At 42.4% G+C, this 18,713-nt stretch overlaps 1 protein-coding gene across 2 annotated transcripts in view; it reads left to right on the top strand.

Moving 5' to 3' along the window:
- The window catches only part of CDK15 (cyclin dependent kinase 15), a 106,537-nt gene that overhangs the window by 35,553 nt on the left and 52,271 nt on the right, over window positions 1–18,713 (top strand). For both annotated transcript variants that reach the window (XM_066279797.1, XM_066279799.1), the window contains exons 7-9: window positions 4,594–4,717; window positions 6,331–6,451; window positions 18,071–18,164. In XM_066279797.1, the coding sequence (XP_066135894.1) occupies window positions 4,594–4,717; window positions 6,331–6,451; window positions 18,071–18,164 (339 nt within the window). The remainder of the gene's footprint in view (window positions 1–4,593; window positions 4,718–6,330; window positions 6,452–18,070; window positions 18,165–18,713) is intronic.

Below are 18,713 nucleotides of genomic sequence, written 5' to 3' on the forward strand. Positions count from 1 at the left end.
GCATGGAACCTATAAAAAGGTAGTCAAAGAAGTAGGAGAAAAGGTAATAGATTGTGATACGAGGGGTAGAGAGATTCAGGAAGGAAGGCATGGTCAAAAATGCTAAATGCTGCAAAGAGAAGGAATGAGAGGTATCCATTGGATTTCCATAGCAAAAAGCATTGGTGACTATGGAATAAAAAATACATTATGAATGACGTGATCAAAACAGTTGCATATGATGGCATGACACACTGTGTTATCCTGGAGTAAGGGGCTAAAGTTGATTGGAGAAGCAAATCAGTGGAGGTAAGAAAGTCAGTTTAATTTGTTCACATGGCCACTAATGTCAAGGAAGCAACAGGAGTGATCCAAGTGCCCAAGTTTTGAGTGAATGATGGAGTGTAGTGGGGAGCTGTTTGGATGATAGTAATAAGAGGAGTAGAGGAAGATGTAGCTAGATGGCAAGAAAGTCTAAGCTACAGGAGCTTTTAGGTAATGGTGGAGAAGTAGTATTTTGAAGTAGTATTGAGGAGTCAGGAGGCAGCTGACCCCACCTCAAATATATGAGTGATCAGATATATGAGTAAGCTGTAGAAAAACTAGCTTCCACTTGAGAATGCTATAGGGAAGCAGTGAATTCAAAGTCCCACTTAAGGGGCCCTGGCCGGTTGGCTCAGTGGCAGAGCGTCGGCCTGGCGTGCAGAAGTCCCGGGTTCGATTCCCGGCCAGGGCACACAGGAGAAGCGCCCATCTGCTTCTCCACCCCTCCCCCTCTTCTTCCTCTCTGTCTCTCTCTTCCCCTCCCACAGCCAAGGCTCCATTGGAGCAAAGATGGCCCGGGCGCTGGGGATGGCTCCTTGGCCTCTGCCCCAGGCGCTAGAGTGGCTCTGGTCGCGACAGAGCGATGCCCCAGAGGGGCAGAGCATCGCTCCCTGTTGGGCAGAGCGTTGCCCCCGGTGGGCGTGCCGGGTGAATCCCGGTTGGGCGCATGTGGGAGTCTGTCTGACTGTCTCTCCCCGTTTCCAGCTTCAGAAAAATACAAAAAAAAAAAAGAAAAAAAGTCCCACTTAAGGAAAGGAGGCAGAAGGAAATTCATCAGAGGTTGAGTTGTAGAGAGTTTTTAAACCAGGATTGAGAAGGGAAGAGTGAGCAGTGTAAAGGTTTGGGAGAGGCAGGAACCACGGATACTGGATTAAATGAGATGAGTGTACAGGAAGAAAAAATAGTAGAGAGACTTATATTTGAGTTGTGACCCCAGAAGACATGATGGGTCACAACTCATAGTGAGGTTTGCCTGTGTTGGGTTTAGGATTTAACAAGCCCAGGGATCCCTAGTGAGGGGAAGGACTCAGGCTTCCCTGCAGGAGTTGGCTAACTGATGCGACTATATTTTGAGGGATTCCAGCCCAGATGGCAGTAGCCCAAAGGAATTACATTTTGTTCCCAAGAGCCTCATTGTGCTCATTGTGTTAGAAACAGAACTAACCCCTGGGGTATGTATGGGAAGCCTTTCTGAAAAGAGTCACCCACGATCTGGCTTGAAGTTGTCTGGAAAAACGCCATCAGGTTGGGTCACATTATCGGCTGAGCTCCGGCAGTGTTGAAGGAAGAATCCAGGTTGTAAAGGACTGAAGAGTGAGTGGGTGGTGAGCTTAGTCAGCACACACGGAGGTTTGGAGAATGTGGCTGTGAAATGCCAGACCTTCACACCACAGCGCTTTCCCACTTACAGATGCCTGCAGACAGACAAGTGAGGAGGCAAGGAAGACAGGGACCAAGCAAGAAGGTGGGAGGCGGTGTGACTAATTAGTGAGAACAGTCTATCCTTAGGACATGAAAGGCATTTCAGCCTTGCCCACTGAGAAGCTCTGTTTCTGACTCAGCAAGCAGACGCCCTCTTTCCCTGTCATGTTTTAATTTTCTGCCTTTTCTCTGGCTCCTCAGGATGGTGTACTGGAGTCAGGCAGGTCTGAATTTAAGACATAGTTCCAGACGTATTTTTAAGTTTCCTTTTTTTTTTTTTTTGGCCCTGGCCAGGTAGTTCAGTTGTTTAGAGCATCATCCTGATTCACCAAAGTTGTGGGTTCAGTTCCTGGTCAGGGCCCATACAAGAATCAATCAATGAATGCATAAATAAGTGGAACAACAAATTAATGTTTCTCTCTCTTGCTCTCTCTTTCTCCTTCCTTGCACTCTAAAATCAATAAGTAAACCACTTTTAAAGTTTCTTATTTTTCTATCTGTAAATTGAGGACAAGCATATCTTCCGCACAGGGTTGTTTTTTTGTTTGTTTTTTGTTTTTCTGTATTTTTCTGAAGCCGGAAACGGGGAGAGACAGTCAGACAGACTCCCGCATGTGCCCGACCGGGATTCACCCGGCACGCCCACCAGGGGGCGACGCTCTGCCCCTCTGGGGCGTCTCTCTGTTACGACCAGAGCCACTCTAGCGCCTGGGGCAGAGGCCGAGGAGCCATCCCCAGCGTCTGGGCCATCTTTGCTTCAATGGAGCCTCGACTGCGGGAGGGGAAGAGAGAGACAGAGAGGAAGGAGAGGGGGAGGGGTGGAGAAGCAGATGGGCGCTTCTCCTGTGTGCCCTGGCCGGGAATTGATCCCGAGACTTCTGCACGCCAGGCCGACGCTCTACCACTGAGCCAACCGGCCAGGGCCACGCACAGGGTTGTTTTGAGGATTACAAAAGGTAATAGGCATTTCATAAATGTTATTTTCCCTTTCTTCTGTCTCTCTCCCTTCCCGCCATCTTTCTGTCTTCTGTCTCTCACCTGTCTCCATCTCCCTCTTTCCTTAAGACTTTCCCATTGGAAAACATGTCCTATGGCATCTTATCTTTTAACTGGGATTTCTGTTGGTTTTTTTTATATTATCTTTTCCATGAAAATTATAACCAATTGGAAGGTTTGCATAGTGGTATAAGAATTTTGTACTTTGGCAGCTTTATAGTTTGATGAATGCAAAAATAATGTGTGTTTGAAGCACCAAGAAGATATAGCCTTGGAAAGAGTCATAGAACCAGGGAACATTTGATGTAGGAGTCTCAAGAAATTTTTAACATTCTCAAATGGCTTGTGAAACTGATGTGGGACCTGCATCGAACATGCATGGCCGCAACTGTGCTGTGGTAGGTAAACTCAGGCTTTGCCCAAACCATGCTGCTCATAAACTTGGGTCCAGTGTCTCCAAGATGCTGTTAGATCAGTACAGGTCCTAGCATCTCTGAAGTTCCCAGTTGCCAAGATGTGATGGAAAGAGTGGACTTCTCCACACAGCTCTGTATCTGCTGTGTTGCCTGTGTCCCCGGAATGCTGAGGTTGGTCCTTTCTTTTCTAAACTGTCAGAACATGTTCTCAGTTGGCATAGGTCTTTGTAAACACTAATGTTGGTGTTTAAATTCTCAGTTGCCAGTGGCACTGGAAAAGAGCAAAAGAAACTTGGAAAACTAACCATTCTTTTTTTTCCCCTTAAACTTTTATAATGGTGGAGCCCTTAAAATGTCTGGTTTCTGTGCCTTATAATCACATGCAACGTTTTAAAAATTTGGCCCAGAATGTATTTTTCCTGTTGTCCCCCCCCACACACACACACATACTTCTTTCTTCTCTCTACTGTTTATTCCTTATTCTGTTGATTTTTTGTCTGCCTTCTTAATCTATATTGTATATTTCCCTTATTTTCAACTTGGAACCTAACACTTTAAAAGTAGGTTTAGGCCCTGGCCGGTTTGCCCAGTGGTAGAGCATCAGCCCAGCGTGTGAAAGTCCCAGGTTCTATTCCCAGTCGCACACAGGAGAAGCGCCCATCTGCTTCTCCACCCTTCCCCCTCTCCTTCCTCTCTTTCTCTTCCCCTCCTGCAGCCAAGGCTCCATTGGAGCAAAGTTGGCCCTGGCGCTGAGGACGGCTCCATGGTCTCTGCCTCAGGCGCTAGAATGGCTCTGGCCACAACGGAGCAATGCCCCAGATGGGCCGAGCATCACCCCCTGGTGGGCATGCCAGGTGGATCCCGGTCGGGCACATGCGGAGTCTATCTGACTGCCTCCCCTCTTCTAACTTTGAAAAAATACAAAAAGAAAAAAAAAAAGTAGGTTTAAAAAGATGATGGTTCCTTTATTTCCTTTTACCATTTAAGGATATATTTTCCGATCTGGTCTCCTTGTGTTCTGTTTTTAAAAGGGCTTCATATCAGAGAGTTTGGAAAACTTAAGCAGTTGTAAACTTCAGAATATCATTTCCAGGTCAACTTTGATCTCATATGTCAAGTTCATCGGTGGGAAAAAAAATTAAATCTCTTACATCTAAATCAATAACTAGTATTCCAGGAGAAACTTCAAAGTTTTACTTTAGATTTTTAAGGAAGGGTAATTCCTTTCATATCAAAGAAATGAGATGTCAGGGAAAGCCAGAATCCCTTTGTTTAGTTAGGTACCTGGTCTCCTTACTTGACTTTCCCTGTCCCCTTTTTTTTCTTTTTCTTTTTTTTCTCTCTCTCAAGAGACACTAATCTTACTATATTCTTACAGATGACTGTTTTTGATTTAGAGGAGAAATCCACACAGAGTGGCTGAAATCTGTTTAGATAAGGTGTTCATTCTTTCCAGCTTTTCATGTTTCAACTTTTGCGGGGCCTGGCGTACATCCACCACCAACATGTTCTTCACAGGGACCTGAAGCCTCAAAACTTACTCATCAGTCACCTGGGAGAGCTCAAACTGGCTGATTTTGGTAAGCTGCCCCTCGAGTCTTTTTCTGGGCTGTGAACAATGATGCTTTTGTGTTCACATGTTTAAAGCATTGATGAGGCCTGGCCTTTTTAAAGTTGAGGCCCAAGGAGCATGATGCTCTGTGAGGAAATCAAACAACCATATAGGAAGTGTGGAGCAAGAAACAGGAGAGATTGGTAGCTTTTTAGAATTCTATCAAGCTCCAGTCTAATCAGGCTACTAGCCCACTGCCATGTTTGATACAGAGACATTTGTAAAGTAAACTATACTTGGTAGGTTTCTTTCTGTAAATCTAGCTGGATATACCAATTCTATCAGAGTAGATTGAGGATATCCCAGGAGAACAGATAAAGCCCCAGACTGTCAGATAGACGACCCCTGTAATGAAGGCTCTGGTACCCTTGTTCCTTTTCAACTATGTATCAATATAGATGTGACTGTATGGGTACCTGACGCTTTTATTTCCATCAAAGTCATGCAGATTTCTCCTAAGTATGACTGTATCTTTCCATATTAGCACTTACCACTGTTTATAATCATACACATACACAACATATTTGTGTGACAATTCTGACTCCTCCACTAGACTATAGGCATTATACTGGCAGCCTGGGACTATTTTTGCATATCAAATTGTATCCCTAGTGCCTGGCACCATAGTAAGTGCTCAATAAGTAGTTGTTGAAAAGCTGGTTTCACGTGAGCTTAGGGACCACCCTTCTTTGTTTGGCAAATGTTGAATAGTTGTACTCTGGCTGCAGTACTGTATTCTGAGACAGTAGCTTTCATCCGGATGTGTAAGCATTTCACAGACATTCATTTATCAATTCCCCACAACAGCGACTCATCTGTTCAATACTTTTCCAGCTGTAGACCATGTGATTCTGTGAAATTAGCAGCTGACAAAAGTACTTTCATTATGCAGAGGGCACTTGAAATGACTCATCTAAAGTCCTACCAAGCTAACTGATTTGGATTAGCAATCCCCACCCTTTATCTAGCTGGGGATTCTGGGACTGCCAAATGTAGGCCACCATATTAATGAATTGAGTTCTGTTACTGTTACAGATACCCAAAGTTACAGAGGTGGAAACACGCTAGACGCCTAACTTACTCTCACATAACCATCTGACCTAAGCAGTCAGAGGTGTGAAGTGGCACCATGGTGTTTTGGTCCATACTCCTTCCATCATGTGGCCCCACTATCCCTAAGGTATTGCCCCAGGTGTGTATTTCAAGATGGCTGCCACCCCCTTTTTATTACAGCCTGGAGGAGGGAGAAAAGGACTGAATTCATAACCACTCCAGTTAGTGCATGATCACTGCTGTGCATATCATATAGGTAAGATTTAGTCACCTTCAGTACACTTAGCTGCCAGGAAGGTCATATCTAGCTGCAAAGTCAGCCAAAATTTGAGACACTCACTTGATGAGGACGTGTTGTACACAAGGATCAAGAATGTTGATTAGATTTATTAAAATCACCCAGAGTGTGTGTTTTACTTTTAAAATATTGTTTATACAGCCAGTTATGCCCTCCTTGGCAGAATGTGTCACTGGGGCTCTCCAGGAAATCCCAGAGCAATGAATTCTGTGCTTCTCCCCTTTGATCAGGTCTTGCTCGGGCAAAATCCATTCCCAGTCAAACATACTCTTCAGAAGTGGTGACCCTCTGGTACCGGCCTCCTGATGCCTTGCTGGGAGCCACTGAATATTCCTCTGAACTGGACATATGGTAAGAGCTAGTGCCTCCCCCCAAATGAAGAAAATCTGAGTCATTCTTGAGGGTTAGGCTTTATCATCTGTGTTATATTTTGAATAATAATTCTAATGACATTCTCATTTGTCTACAGAAAAGCAAAATGCTTCCAAATACATATCCCATTTGGTTCTTCCAATTATACTACAAGATTTTTTTTTTTTTTTTTTGGTATTTTTTTGAAGCTAGAAACAGGAGAAACAGTCAGACAGACTTCCGCATGCGCCCACAGGGATCCACCCGGCACACCCACCAGGGGGCGATGCTCTGCCCACCAGGGGGTGATGCTCTGCCCCTCCGGGGCATCGCTCTGTTGCGACCAGAGCCACTCTAGCGCCTGGGGCAGAGGCCAAGGAGCCATCCCCAGTGCCCGGGCCATCTTTGCTCCAATGGAGCCTTGGCTGCGGGAGGGGAAGAGAGAGACAGAGAGGAAGGAGAGGGGGAGGGGTGGAGAAGCAAATGGGTGCTTCTCCTGTGTGCTCTGGTCAGGAATTGAACCCGGGACTTCTGCACACCAGGCCGACGCTGTACCACTGAGCCAACCGGCCAGTGCTTAAGTTTTTACAGCTAAAGAAACTGAGACTAGGAGAGGTCTTGCCCAAGGCATCTTCTGAATTTTATACACTTTCTAGCATGCCTCACCTCCTAGCTCTTCTCTTCAATCCTTTGTCTTTTCTTTTTGTCCTCAGAGAAACACACGTACAGTCCCAAACCACAGACATGCACACACACATGCACACACGCACTTGTCTCTGTGTAAATGCTCACACATGCCCAAACACAGTTCAGAGCCTGGTGAAAAAGCATAGAGACCAAGAATCAGGACATCTGATTTTTATGCCAGTTCTACTTCTGATCAATTTCTCTAGATTATGTTACCTTGAAAAAGCCACATATATATCTTCTATGTGTCTATGTTTACTTCTCCCATGAGGGGTTAAATGGAACTATAGTGCAAGGATCAGAACCAGGTAGATGCTGTCAGGTAGAACCACATTTCTGGGGAGGCTCTTATATTAATTGGAGTGTGGTGATGAGTGTGGGATCTCAGGCACTCCTCATTCCTAGAGCAGTGGTGCTTTAGACCTTATTCTTAAAATATCCCTGTCATTTGGGGGCCACAGTTAGATGTGTGGTGACGGCAGTCATAGCTACCTCCTCAATGGTAGCAAAATACATGGACTTCTTTCAAGGCCTTAGAACAGCGGTTCTCAACCTGTGGGTCGCGACGACTCCTGTGTTTTGGTCGTTCGACCCCCGCCAGGGTCGCGACCCACAGGTTGAGAACTGCTGCCTTAGAAGGTCATAGATAAACAGAAGGCCCTGTTTATTTTTTTTCTTTATCTTTTATTTTTTAAAGCAATAATGGATTAAAAACATTAAACAGCATCCTGAAAGGCTAAACTAAGCTATGGACTTCCCAAAGAATTGAGAAAGGTTTGCAGAAATTGTCCTCCAGTGTATCCGGAGTCATTGATTTTCTAATACCCGGTGCCATTTCTACAAGCATCATCTGCTAGTCAAAACCCTCCTGAAACTGTCAGCTCTCATTGTCATTTCAAAGGCCTTCGATGGGCTCTGGCTTTCACAGCTTTTAACGATCAATCACTTTCTAAGTTGTTCTTCACAGACAGAGTAAAACTTCTACTCATCACTTTTAAACTTTATTATAGAATATGTAAAACGTTCAAAAATATATATAACATATATACATAAGTGATTCTCAACAAGGGCCAGTTTTTCTTCTCAGGAATGTTTGACAATGTCTAGATATTTTTATTGTCACAGCTGGGTAAGTGGTGCTACTGGTACCTAGTAAGTAGAGGGCAGGGATGGTGCTAAACAGCCTACGATGCACAGGATAGCACCCCCCACAACAAAGATGTACCCAGTCCAAAATGTCAACAGTGTCAGGATTGACACAGCTTAGGAAGCATCATGAAGGGAGCTCCGTAAACCCACAACCCATGGTAACAGCTAGACCATACTCAGTGCGTCTCATCTGCCCCGTAGCCTGCGCCGCCACAAGAGGGGCTTCTATTCTGAATGTTTTCTCTTGTAGCATTCCCTTATCCCTTTTAAAAATAATACTTTTACATTTGTAAGTGGATTCTAAAAACATTCTGTTTCATGTGCTTTTGAATTTTTTTTTTAATTTTTATTTTTTATTTATTTTTCTAAAGCTGGAAATGGGGAGAGAGAGTCAGACAGACTCCCACATGCACTCGACCGGGATCCACCCGGCACGATGCTCTGCCCACCAGGGGGCAATGCTCTGTCCCTCGGGGCATCGCTCTTCCGTGACCAGAGCCACTCTAGCGCCTGGGGCAGAGGCCAAGGAGCCATCCCCAGTACCCGGGCCATTTTTGCTCCAATGGAGCCTCAGCTGTGGGAGGGGAAGAGAGAGACAGAGAGGAAGGAGTAGGGGGAGAAGCAAATGGGCGCTTCTCCTATGTGCCCTGGCTGGGAATCGAACCCGGGTCCCCCACACGCCAGGCTGACGCTCTACCGCTGAGCCAACCAGCCAGGGCCGTGCTTTTGAATTTTTATAAAAATGGAATATTGGTTTTAGTCTTCTATGACTTTTTTTCCTCTATGCTCCTAAGATACATCCATGTTGATTGATCTCTGTAGTTATACTTTATTTCCTGTTGATAAACATCTCATTTAATTTGTTTATTGTCTTGTTTTTGCTACTATGAATATACTTGGTATGTGCATTTAAGAATTTCTCTAGGGTACTTACATAGGAGTAGATTTGCTGTGTCACAGAGTATGTGAATGTTTAACTTCATAAAATAGATTTCCAAAAGTGGTTGTTTGTAATGATTTATACACAAACAGTGTATTATAGTCCCTTATTCACATCTGTACCAACTTTTTATAATAATAGATTTCTTAATTTTGCTAATTCGAGTGGGTAGAATGGTATGATATTATATTAAGATCTAAATTTGCCATTTGTGTTTTCTCTTCTATGAAATGCCCGTTTGTCTTTTATTTTCTGTCTTTCTATCTCTCTCTCTGTCTCTCCTCCTTTCCTTCCCTTTCTTTATAGATTTGTAGAAGTTCTTGTATTTTGGATATTAACCTTCTATCAGTTATGTGTGTTACAGGTAGCTTCCCCCAGGCCATGGCTTATGTTTTCACATCCTTATGTTGTCTTTATGAACAAAATTTCTTAATTTTAATTAACATTGCTGACCATGTAAATTTTTTCTTTTATGGTTGGCCCTTTTGTTTCTTGTTTATAAATCCTTCCCTTCCTGAGGTCAGAATGATATTGTCCTGTACATTCTTTTTAAAATTGTAAAGTTTTTTTCCTTTTATTTTAACTCTTTGATACATTGGAAGTTGACTTTTCTATATACTAACCAATTGTCTGACCCCAATTTCTTCAGCTATCTGCTATCTCAAATTTCTCGTATATCAAATTTCTCTAGATGATTGGTCCGTCTCTGTGCTTTCTGTTCCTTCCCGCTGAGGGTCACTTTATCTGTTTCTGAACCAGTGTTACACCGTATTAATTTTTATAACTCTGTAATAATACTTGACATTTAGTAGGACAAGTCGCCCACTTACTCTTCTTCTGGACTGTGTTGGATATTTTTCCCCTTTGATTATTTCATATAAATTTTAGATTCAGTGTTTCACATTTCATGAAAGATCCTAGTGAGATTTTTATTGGAATTTTATTCAAATTATAGAACATTATGAGACTAATTAACACCTTTGTAATATTGTCTTCCAATTTTTTTTTTTTTTTGTAGTTTTCCGAAGCTGGAAATGGGGAGGCAGTCAGACAGACTCCCGCATGCGCCCGACCAGGATCCACCCGGCATGCCCACCAGGGGCGATGCTCTGCCCATCTTGGGGTGTCGCTCTGCCACAATCAGAGCCATTCTAATGCCTGAGGCAGAGGCCACAGAGCCATCCTCAGTGCCTGGGCAAACCCTGCTCCAGTGGAGCCCTGGCTGCGAGAGGGGAAGAGAGAGACAGAGAGGAAGGAGAGGGGGAGGGGTGGAGAAGCAGATGGGCGCTTCTCCTGTGTGCCCTGGCCGGGAATCGAACCAGGGAGCCCTGCACGCCAGGCCGACGCTCTACCACTGAGCCAACCGGCCAGGGCCACATTCCACTGTTTTGTTCTCTATTGTTGCTGTTGTGAATTTGCTTTTAGCCTAATTGCAGAGAATTTTGCTTTTAGCCTTATTGTCTTTCTTTTGCAGGTATCTCTTGTTTTTCTTTGTCTTTGTTATTATGCAGTTTTCACTATAAGTTGTCTAATGTGAATTTCTTTTTACTTACCCTGCTTGATATATTGTGCTTCTTCCAGTTATGAATCCATGTTTTTCATTAGTCATTTTCTATATGAATGTTGCCTCTATTCCCTTCTCACTTTCTGGAGCTCCAGTGAAAAATTATTAGACCGCATCTGTCTCTTATGCTCTCTTTCATATTTTCCATCTCCTCAACTTTGTGTGCTGCATCCTGGGTAATTTTTTCCTGAGGCTTGCACTGAGTCACCCAGCCCAGTTCTGTAAATGCCTCTTTCTTTTTTTTTTTTTTTTACAGAGACAGAGAAAGAGTCAGAGAGAGGGATAGATAGGGACAGACAGGAACAGAAAGAGATGAGAAGCATCAGTCATCAGTTTTTCATTGTGACACCTTAGTTGTTCATTGATAGCTTTCTCATATGTGCCTCGACCGTGGGGCTAAGACAGATCGAGTAACCCCTTGCTCAAGCCAGCGACTTTTGGTCCAAGCTGGTGAGCTTTGCTCAAACCAGATAAGCCCGCGCTCAAGCTGGTGACCTTGAGGTCTTGAACCTGGGTCTTCCGCATCCCAGTCCGACACTCTATCCACTGTGCCATCGCCTGGTCAGGCTGTAAATGTCTCTTAAACTATGTATTCTTTTTAGTGCAAGTAGAGGGATATACATTATTTCATTAAGAAACGTTTCATTAATTTAACCTTGAATAATGGTGATACTTATAAAATAAAATTTATTCATTTCACTAATATTGTTGTTCACCCAGTAAAACTCAAAAAGTAATGTAGAAAAAGAGCAGTAGGCATCTTCCATTGAGTTTACTATATTGTTCACGTTCTACATAATTGTGAGATATTGGATGTTTACATTGGGATACCCCTTATGCTCCTTCCCCCTTTTCTTTCCTGTTTCTTGTGATAAGAGGGGAAGTGAGAAGGGAGATTTCTAATTGACAAGGAAGAAAAAGAAAAAATTACTATTCTGCTAGGCCATGCAATGGCCTAGTGTTCAGACTTGAATGCCTTTAAGGAGGCAGATGATAGTGGTGAAGATTAGACCATTTATCTTAAAAAAACTAATTATAACACGGTAGTGCAAGGAGCCCTGGTAGCAGCAGGGTCGATAGGAGGCCCAGGGCAAATGGTTAGAGTTTGGGAAATGAACAAGTAGGACATATTGGTTATTTTCAGAATTTACAACCAACGTTCTCTAATGTCCTAACATCTTCTCTTCTCTCTCTGCTACTTTTTTAGACTTTAAAATATTCCATTAGCAACTTCAGCGAAAAAAACCCAAAGTTTTAGAATGATCACACTGTTTTGTTTTTGTTTTTACTTTTTTATATTGCATTAAGATTTACATAACATAAAGTTTATCATTTAAAATGTACTATTTGGTGACGTTTAGTACATTCACGGTGTTGTTCAACCATCACCACTACCCATATCTAGAACTTACCATTGATTATCTCAAACTGAAACTCTGTACCCATTAAACATACTACCTGTGACTCTCACCCCTCAGCCCTGGTTATCACCAATCTATTTTCTGTCTTTATAAAGTTGACTATTCTAGCCCTGGCCAGTTGGCTCAGTGGTAGAGCATCGGCCTGGCGTGCAGAAGTCCCGGGTTCGATTCCCGGCCAGGGCACACAGGAGAAGCGCCCATCTGCTTCTCCACCCCTCCCCCTCTCCTTCCTCTCTGTCTCTCTTCCCCTCCCGCAGCCGAGGCTCCATTGGAGCAAAGATGGCCCGGGCACTGGGGATGGCTCTGGTCGCAACAGAGCGACGCCCCTAGTGGGCGTGCCGGGTGGATCCTGGTCGGTCGGGCGCATGCGGGAGTCTGTCTGACCGTCTCTCCCCGTTTCCAGCTTCAGAAAAATACAAAAAAAAACAACCAAAAAAAAACCCCCCCAAAAAAACAAAGTTGACTATTCTATACTGCTCACAACAATTAGGGGATATTTTTAAATGAATATGAAGCAATAAAATGTCCCCTAATTGTTGTGAGCAGAAACAGGTACCTCATGTAAGTGGAATCATACAATACTTGTCCTTCCATATCTAATTTCATTTACTTACCATAATGCTTTCAAAGTTCATTCATTGTTGTGTTAAACTGGGTTTTAAAGAAAGAACTATTTTGCTACACAAAGTGCTGTATTCAAAACTGACTCCAAGCAGCTGCTGGTTTTAGAACTGCAGAAAGTTGTCCCTGCCTAAGAGATGGCAAATTTCTGGCTGCAAACTTCCAAATATAAAGAGTGGCCCAGGGAAAAGCAAATGGAAATGTCATGTCACTGCCATACACAGTATTAGGTTGTTCTGAATTAATTACAACAGCGAAAAATGAAATATTTATTCATTCCTCCCAATGACTTCTTTTATATGCTCCTTGCTCCTCCTAAAACCTGAAACTCCTGAGATGGTTTATTTCCCCAGAGATTGCCTAAGGAATTTGAGGAATCTTTTTCTCTCTGATGGAAGAATTTGTTCCTGCTTAGAATAGAGAAAAGGTTAGGAAGAGAGCCAGAAAAAGCAGAAAACATGTAAGCTGTTTCCTCCAACTTAACTGAAGAACTACAGTTGGAGCAATAAAATGGCCCAGTGCCTCTCTCCTTTCTAGAAGGATTCACTGTGTGAGGCCATAGGGTCTTTCTTTCTGTTCGTGTGAAGTTCCCCTTCCTCTTCATGAACTGCCTCAAGGGTATCTCCACAGAGCCTAAATCCTCTGAGAAGCCTAAAGATAGGTAGGGTAAGAAGAGCCATGGGAATAAGATGTCAGAACAAAACAGAGGAATAAAAGGAAATAGAAGCTGGTTCCCCATCAGGATCTGAATGTTCAGAATATTTCAAACATTTGCTTAAGGCTAGTCTGGGGTGGGCAAAATAGATGATAGCCACATGACTTGTTTAAGAAGCAAATAAAAAATATAAAAGTCACATGACTTATTTATGAATAAAAAATATAGAACAGTTTCGAAGAACAAATAAAAAATAGAAAGATGAATTGTATGGTTTTCAAAGAGCAGTGCTTACACCTAGAGAACAGCTTTTGTCTTTCAAACTTGAGGTAAATATTTATGGTTCTTATGGATATTCTAGGTACTAAAATGTAATTGATTTAGGAATTTTGTTTGTCTTATATGTGTTTTAAGTGCATGCATGTATGCACACGGGTTGTGCACACACTATATATGTGTAACCTTAGACTCTAGATTTGTTAGATGAGAAAGTTTTAACTTGCTCTTAAGTGAAGCTTTAAAAAAAGAAAGACTCATGCCTGTATGATACCAATCACGATGAATTTCAACCAAATATTAGTATTTTATTCTGTAACACAAACATCTTGTGTTACTTTAGAGTACCTGCATAATGACCTTAACGTCCAGCTTTCTCCGGTATATTTTATGTAATTTTGTACACTGCCCTCATGGAGTAGAAGATAAAATACACTAAGAAATTGTGTAATGAGAGGACTTCCTTATTGTTTCCCTAGAGCCACTAGTATGAAAAGACATGAAAAGGCAACAGCTTTTCATAAGCAATGAAAACTTTTTGAGGGAGGCAAAAAAGTGGACTATAGCCCTGGCTGGATAGCTCAGTTGGTTGGAACATCATTCTGATACGCCAGGGCTGTGGATTCGGTCCCTGGTTGGGGCATATGCAGAAGTCTACCGGTGAATGCATTAATGGATGGAATAGCACGTTAATGTTTTCTTTTTCTCTCTCCGCCTTCCTCTCTCTCTAAGATCAATTTTTTAAAAGTTATTTTTAAAAAGTGTACTACAGGTTTATATCTAGTAATAACTATGGTTTTGAACCTTGCTTAAAATGCCTTCTGGCCTGCTGGTGGTTGGTGAGCCTGTGAGTTTTCTGGAAGGTGTTAGGGCACTGGATACAGAATTGGTTCAAGTCTTCAAAACCTGGTACATTTCCATTTCTGTTTTGTATCAGTTAATAAACAATTGCATATATACTTAATACATCACACACATGTGTATGGATATTTAACTTTTTCTCATTTCAAAATGAAATGGTATAAGACCTTTCAAGTACATATAGAGAAAGTGTGAGGGGTGGTGGGAAGAGACCATTTGATGGTATTCACCACCTCGGTTTCTGAGTTGGCTTATCTCATAGTTGACCATCACTAGCAACCAGGATGGTTTTTAACCATTTGACAGTTTTTCATTATTTCATATACTGTTTAATTTATACCTTTTATATCAATTGCTTTAAAGACAAGCACAAAAAGAAAGTAAAGGATATTTAAAGACAAGCTAATGAAAAGCTTTAATATGACAATAGTTCTAAAAATTTAGCTCAAGATACTACTCATTAGATTCTTAAGTTACATTTGTCCAATCAGAGTTCTTATATCATATGTCAAGATGCCTCCTATACATGAAAAATCTGTAAAAATTAAATATGGTGGCTATTATTTCCAAATTGGCTTTTTAAAAATTGGGAATACAGTGGTAGAGCGTCGGCCTGGTGTGCAGGAGTCCCAGGTTCAATTCCCGGCCAGGGCACACAGGAGAGGTGCCTATCTGCTTCCCCACCCCTCCCCCTCTCCTTCCTCTCTGTTTCTCTCTTTCCCTCCCGCAGTCAAGGCTCCATTGGAGCAAAGTTGGCCCGGGCGTTGAGGATGGCTCCATGGCCTCTGCCTCAGGCACTAGAATGGCTCTGGTTGCAACAGAGCAACGCCCCAGATGGGCAGAGCATTGCCCCCTGGTGGGCATACCGGGTGGATCCCAGTCAGGCGCATGCGGGAGTCTATCTGACTGCCTCCCTGTTTCCAACTTCAGAAAAATACAAAAAAAAAAAAAATTGGGAATAAAAACCACCTGTTGTTGGGGGGATCTGCTTGTAAAACTCAGTCTGATGACTTTTATTTATATATATTACATACACAAAATTTTAAGAATAAGCCAGTTGATCAGTGGTAGAGTGTCGGCCTGGCATGTGGAAGACCCGGGCTCAATTCCCAGCCCGGGCACACAGGAGGAGCACTCATCTGCTTCTCCACCCTTCCCCTTCCCCTTTCTCTCTATCTCTCTCTTCCCCTCCTGCAGCCAAAGCTCCATTGGAGCAAAGTTGGCCCGAGTGCTAAGGATGGCTCCATGGCCTCTGCCTCAGGCACTAGAATGGCTCCAGTTGCAATGGAGTAATGCCCCAGATGGGCAGAGCATTGCCCCCTGGTGGGCTTGCCGGGTGGGTCCCAGTCAGGCACATGTGGGAGTCTCTCTCTGCCTCCCTGCTTCTCTCTTCAAAAAAATACAAAAAGAATAAGCCAGTTGATTAATTCATGAAAATAGCTTTTTGTCTTTTTAGATATAATAAAATACAGGTAGATTTTAATTTTATATATATATATATTCTGTCCCTAAACCAGACACAAGATAAAAATTATTTTTAACCTTGCTTATAAATAAATCTGCTTTCTCCTACACAATCAAGTTAAGGTAAATTAAAGAACATATGTCTACCATCAGATGGAAAATGTAAAAATTTATCATATAGGATAAATACATATGAATATTATTAAAGACCATATTTAATACAAATCTTTAATAATGTAATTATTTATAATAAAATGTTTTACATAGATATCCTTCTTTGTCATGCCACACACAAAAAATGTCAATATGGTTAAAGACATTTGCAAATATATGTGTTAAGGTGAAAAAGATTTGAAGTCCAAGTATTGGACCATGGGGATAATCTCTGTAATCTGTCACCAGAACCGCTTTTATCACTCAAAGAACTTAGAATAATAAAAATGGCATTAGTAGCAAAATAAATCTTATTTCTTACTACCTCTTAAGAACCACCCTCTTATTTGACTACATAGGAAAGAAAACATTTCACAATATGTAATCTATTTTAAGATGCATATTCTTGGTGCATCTTAAATCAGGATGCAATTTATAGTCAGGAGTATCTTACAGTAGCCATCAGCCAGGGTGCACTTGTGACTGCAGTTACCATTGCACATGTGTGAACATCAAATTTGCCTGCATCAAAACTTGCTAAATAGTGTCAGTGACTTGGAAAAGTCATGCAGACAGAAAAGCGTTTCTTTTTTCTTTTTCTATCCCCCGCCCCCGCCCCTAGGAACCAAACAGTTATGGAAAGGGAGTGAATCAGACATGCTTAGCAGCATTTTTTAAGCAGGAATCAAAAGCAGGCAAACTCTACGTAATTGCAAGGTCAGCTTAGGAGTGCAGCACTAATGACTCTTACTTAGTTCTTTAATGGATTATTTTAAGACATGCTGTGTCATCAAACTCCTGATATAGAGGATGATACCATGGATAAGCACAGACATCAAAGCGTCTGAGTCAAATGCTAAATGTGAAAAATTTTCAGGACCACCAAAACCAATTTCTTTCACTTAATATTCTAGTTTTTGCATACACAAGTTTGACATATGATAAAATAATCTAATTAAATGAATAGCAGCCCTTTTGATAAGTATAAAAGAAACATTTCTGAGCATGTCATAGTTTAACTTGCAGGTTTCTTGTTTCTTAACAGCACAATAGTGGTGCCTCTTACAATGAATGATAGCATCTTAGATTCAGTGAAAGAGTATTCAGTTTGGAGGTTTAGTACTTTCTCTTCCTTATAGATAGTTAATGAGCTTGAGTGAGTTAAAATGTTTGCTAACTATACTGTGTTTCTTTTTTTTTTTTTTTTTTTTTTTTTGTATTTTTCTGAAGCTGGAAACGGGGAGAGACAGTCAGACAGACTCCCACATGCGCCCGACCGGGATCCACCCGGCACGCCCAACAGGGATGACACTCTGCCCACCAGGGGGCGATGCTCTGCCCCTCCGGGGTGTCGCTCTGCCGCGACCAGAGCCACTCTAGCGCCTGGGGCAGAGGCCAAGGAGCCATCCCCAGCGCCCGGGCCATCTTTGCTCCAATGGAGCCTTGGCTGCAGGAGGGGAAGAGAGAGACAGAGAGGAAGGAGAGGGGGAGGGGTGGAGAAGCAAATGGGTGCTTCTCCTGTGTGCTCTGGCCGGGAATCGAACCCAGGACTTCTGCACGCCAGGCCGACACTCTACCGCTGAGCCAACCGGCCAGGGCCTATACTGTGTTTCTAAAGCTGGTTACGTTCCCTTTTAACAAAAAGCTGTAGGCTGTTCTTATTTTTGGTTGGCAAAGGGAATTATTCCCCCTAATATGATACTTTTAATAGCATGTGGCCTCTATTTGTCCCCCAAAATGTTTCTTGGGAGAAGAAATGCTAGTAGTTCAGTTCTGCAGGTATGATTTCCTTGAAAGTGTCAGGTTGACCCCTTATCTCTTTTGCTAGGGGTGCAGGCTGCATCTTTATTGAAATGTTCCAGGGTCAACCTCTGTTTCCTGGGGTTTCCAACATCCTTGAACAGCTGGAGAAGATCTGGGAGGTAAGAGAAGAATTCCTTTTAAGAAGAAGTATCTGCATTTCAAACTTTAAGTCAAATTTGCCTTTGAGATGAATGACACAGTCCATCTGCTTTGAGATATTAAGCTATATATTAAGAGTTGTGGAGACTGTGGTATTTGCCACAGGTATAATAAGCACCTTGGGAATGAGCAGTCCGGAAACCCCTGCTGTCCTGTAGCATCCCATGAATCCACCTGCTCCCTATTATTATTGTTTCAACCTCCCAAGGCTATTTTTGCCTTTACTACTTATGCACTTTCTGCCTTGCCACCGCAGCTCTGATTCTACTATATATTTGGCCCTGGATTTTTGTCAGCTAATGACAAGACACTAAGTTGTCATAGAACTCCAATAAAAACCACGGCTTACCATGTTAGTGTGAGAGAAATAGAGTATTTATCACACTCCTCCACAACCAAATTCGAAGATATCAAGGTGCTTTCTTGTGTGTGTAGTTCCATTTTTTCAATTACAGTTTACATTACATATTATTTTCTATTAGTTTCAGTTGTACAGCACAGTGGTTAGA

The sequence above is a fragment of the Saccopteryx bilineata genome, chromosome 5 (genome assembly GCF_036850765.1).
Source record: "Saccopteryx bilineata isolate mSacBil1 chromosome 5, mSacBil1_pri_phased_curated, whole genome shotgun sequence".
Lineage (NCBI taxonomy): Eukaryota > Metazoa > Chordata > Mammalia > Chiroptera > Emballonuridae > Saccopteryx > Saccopteryx bilineata.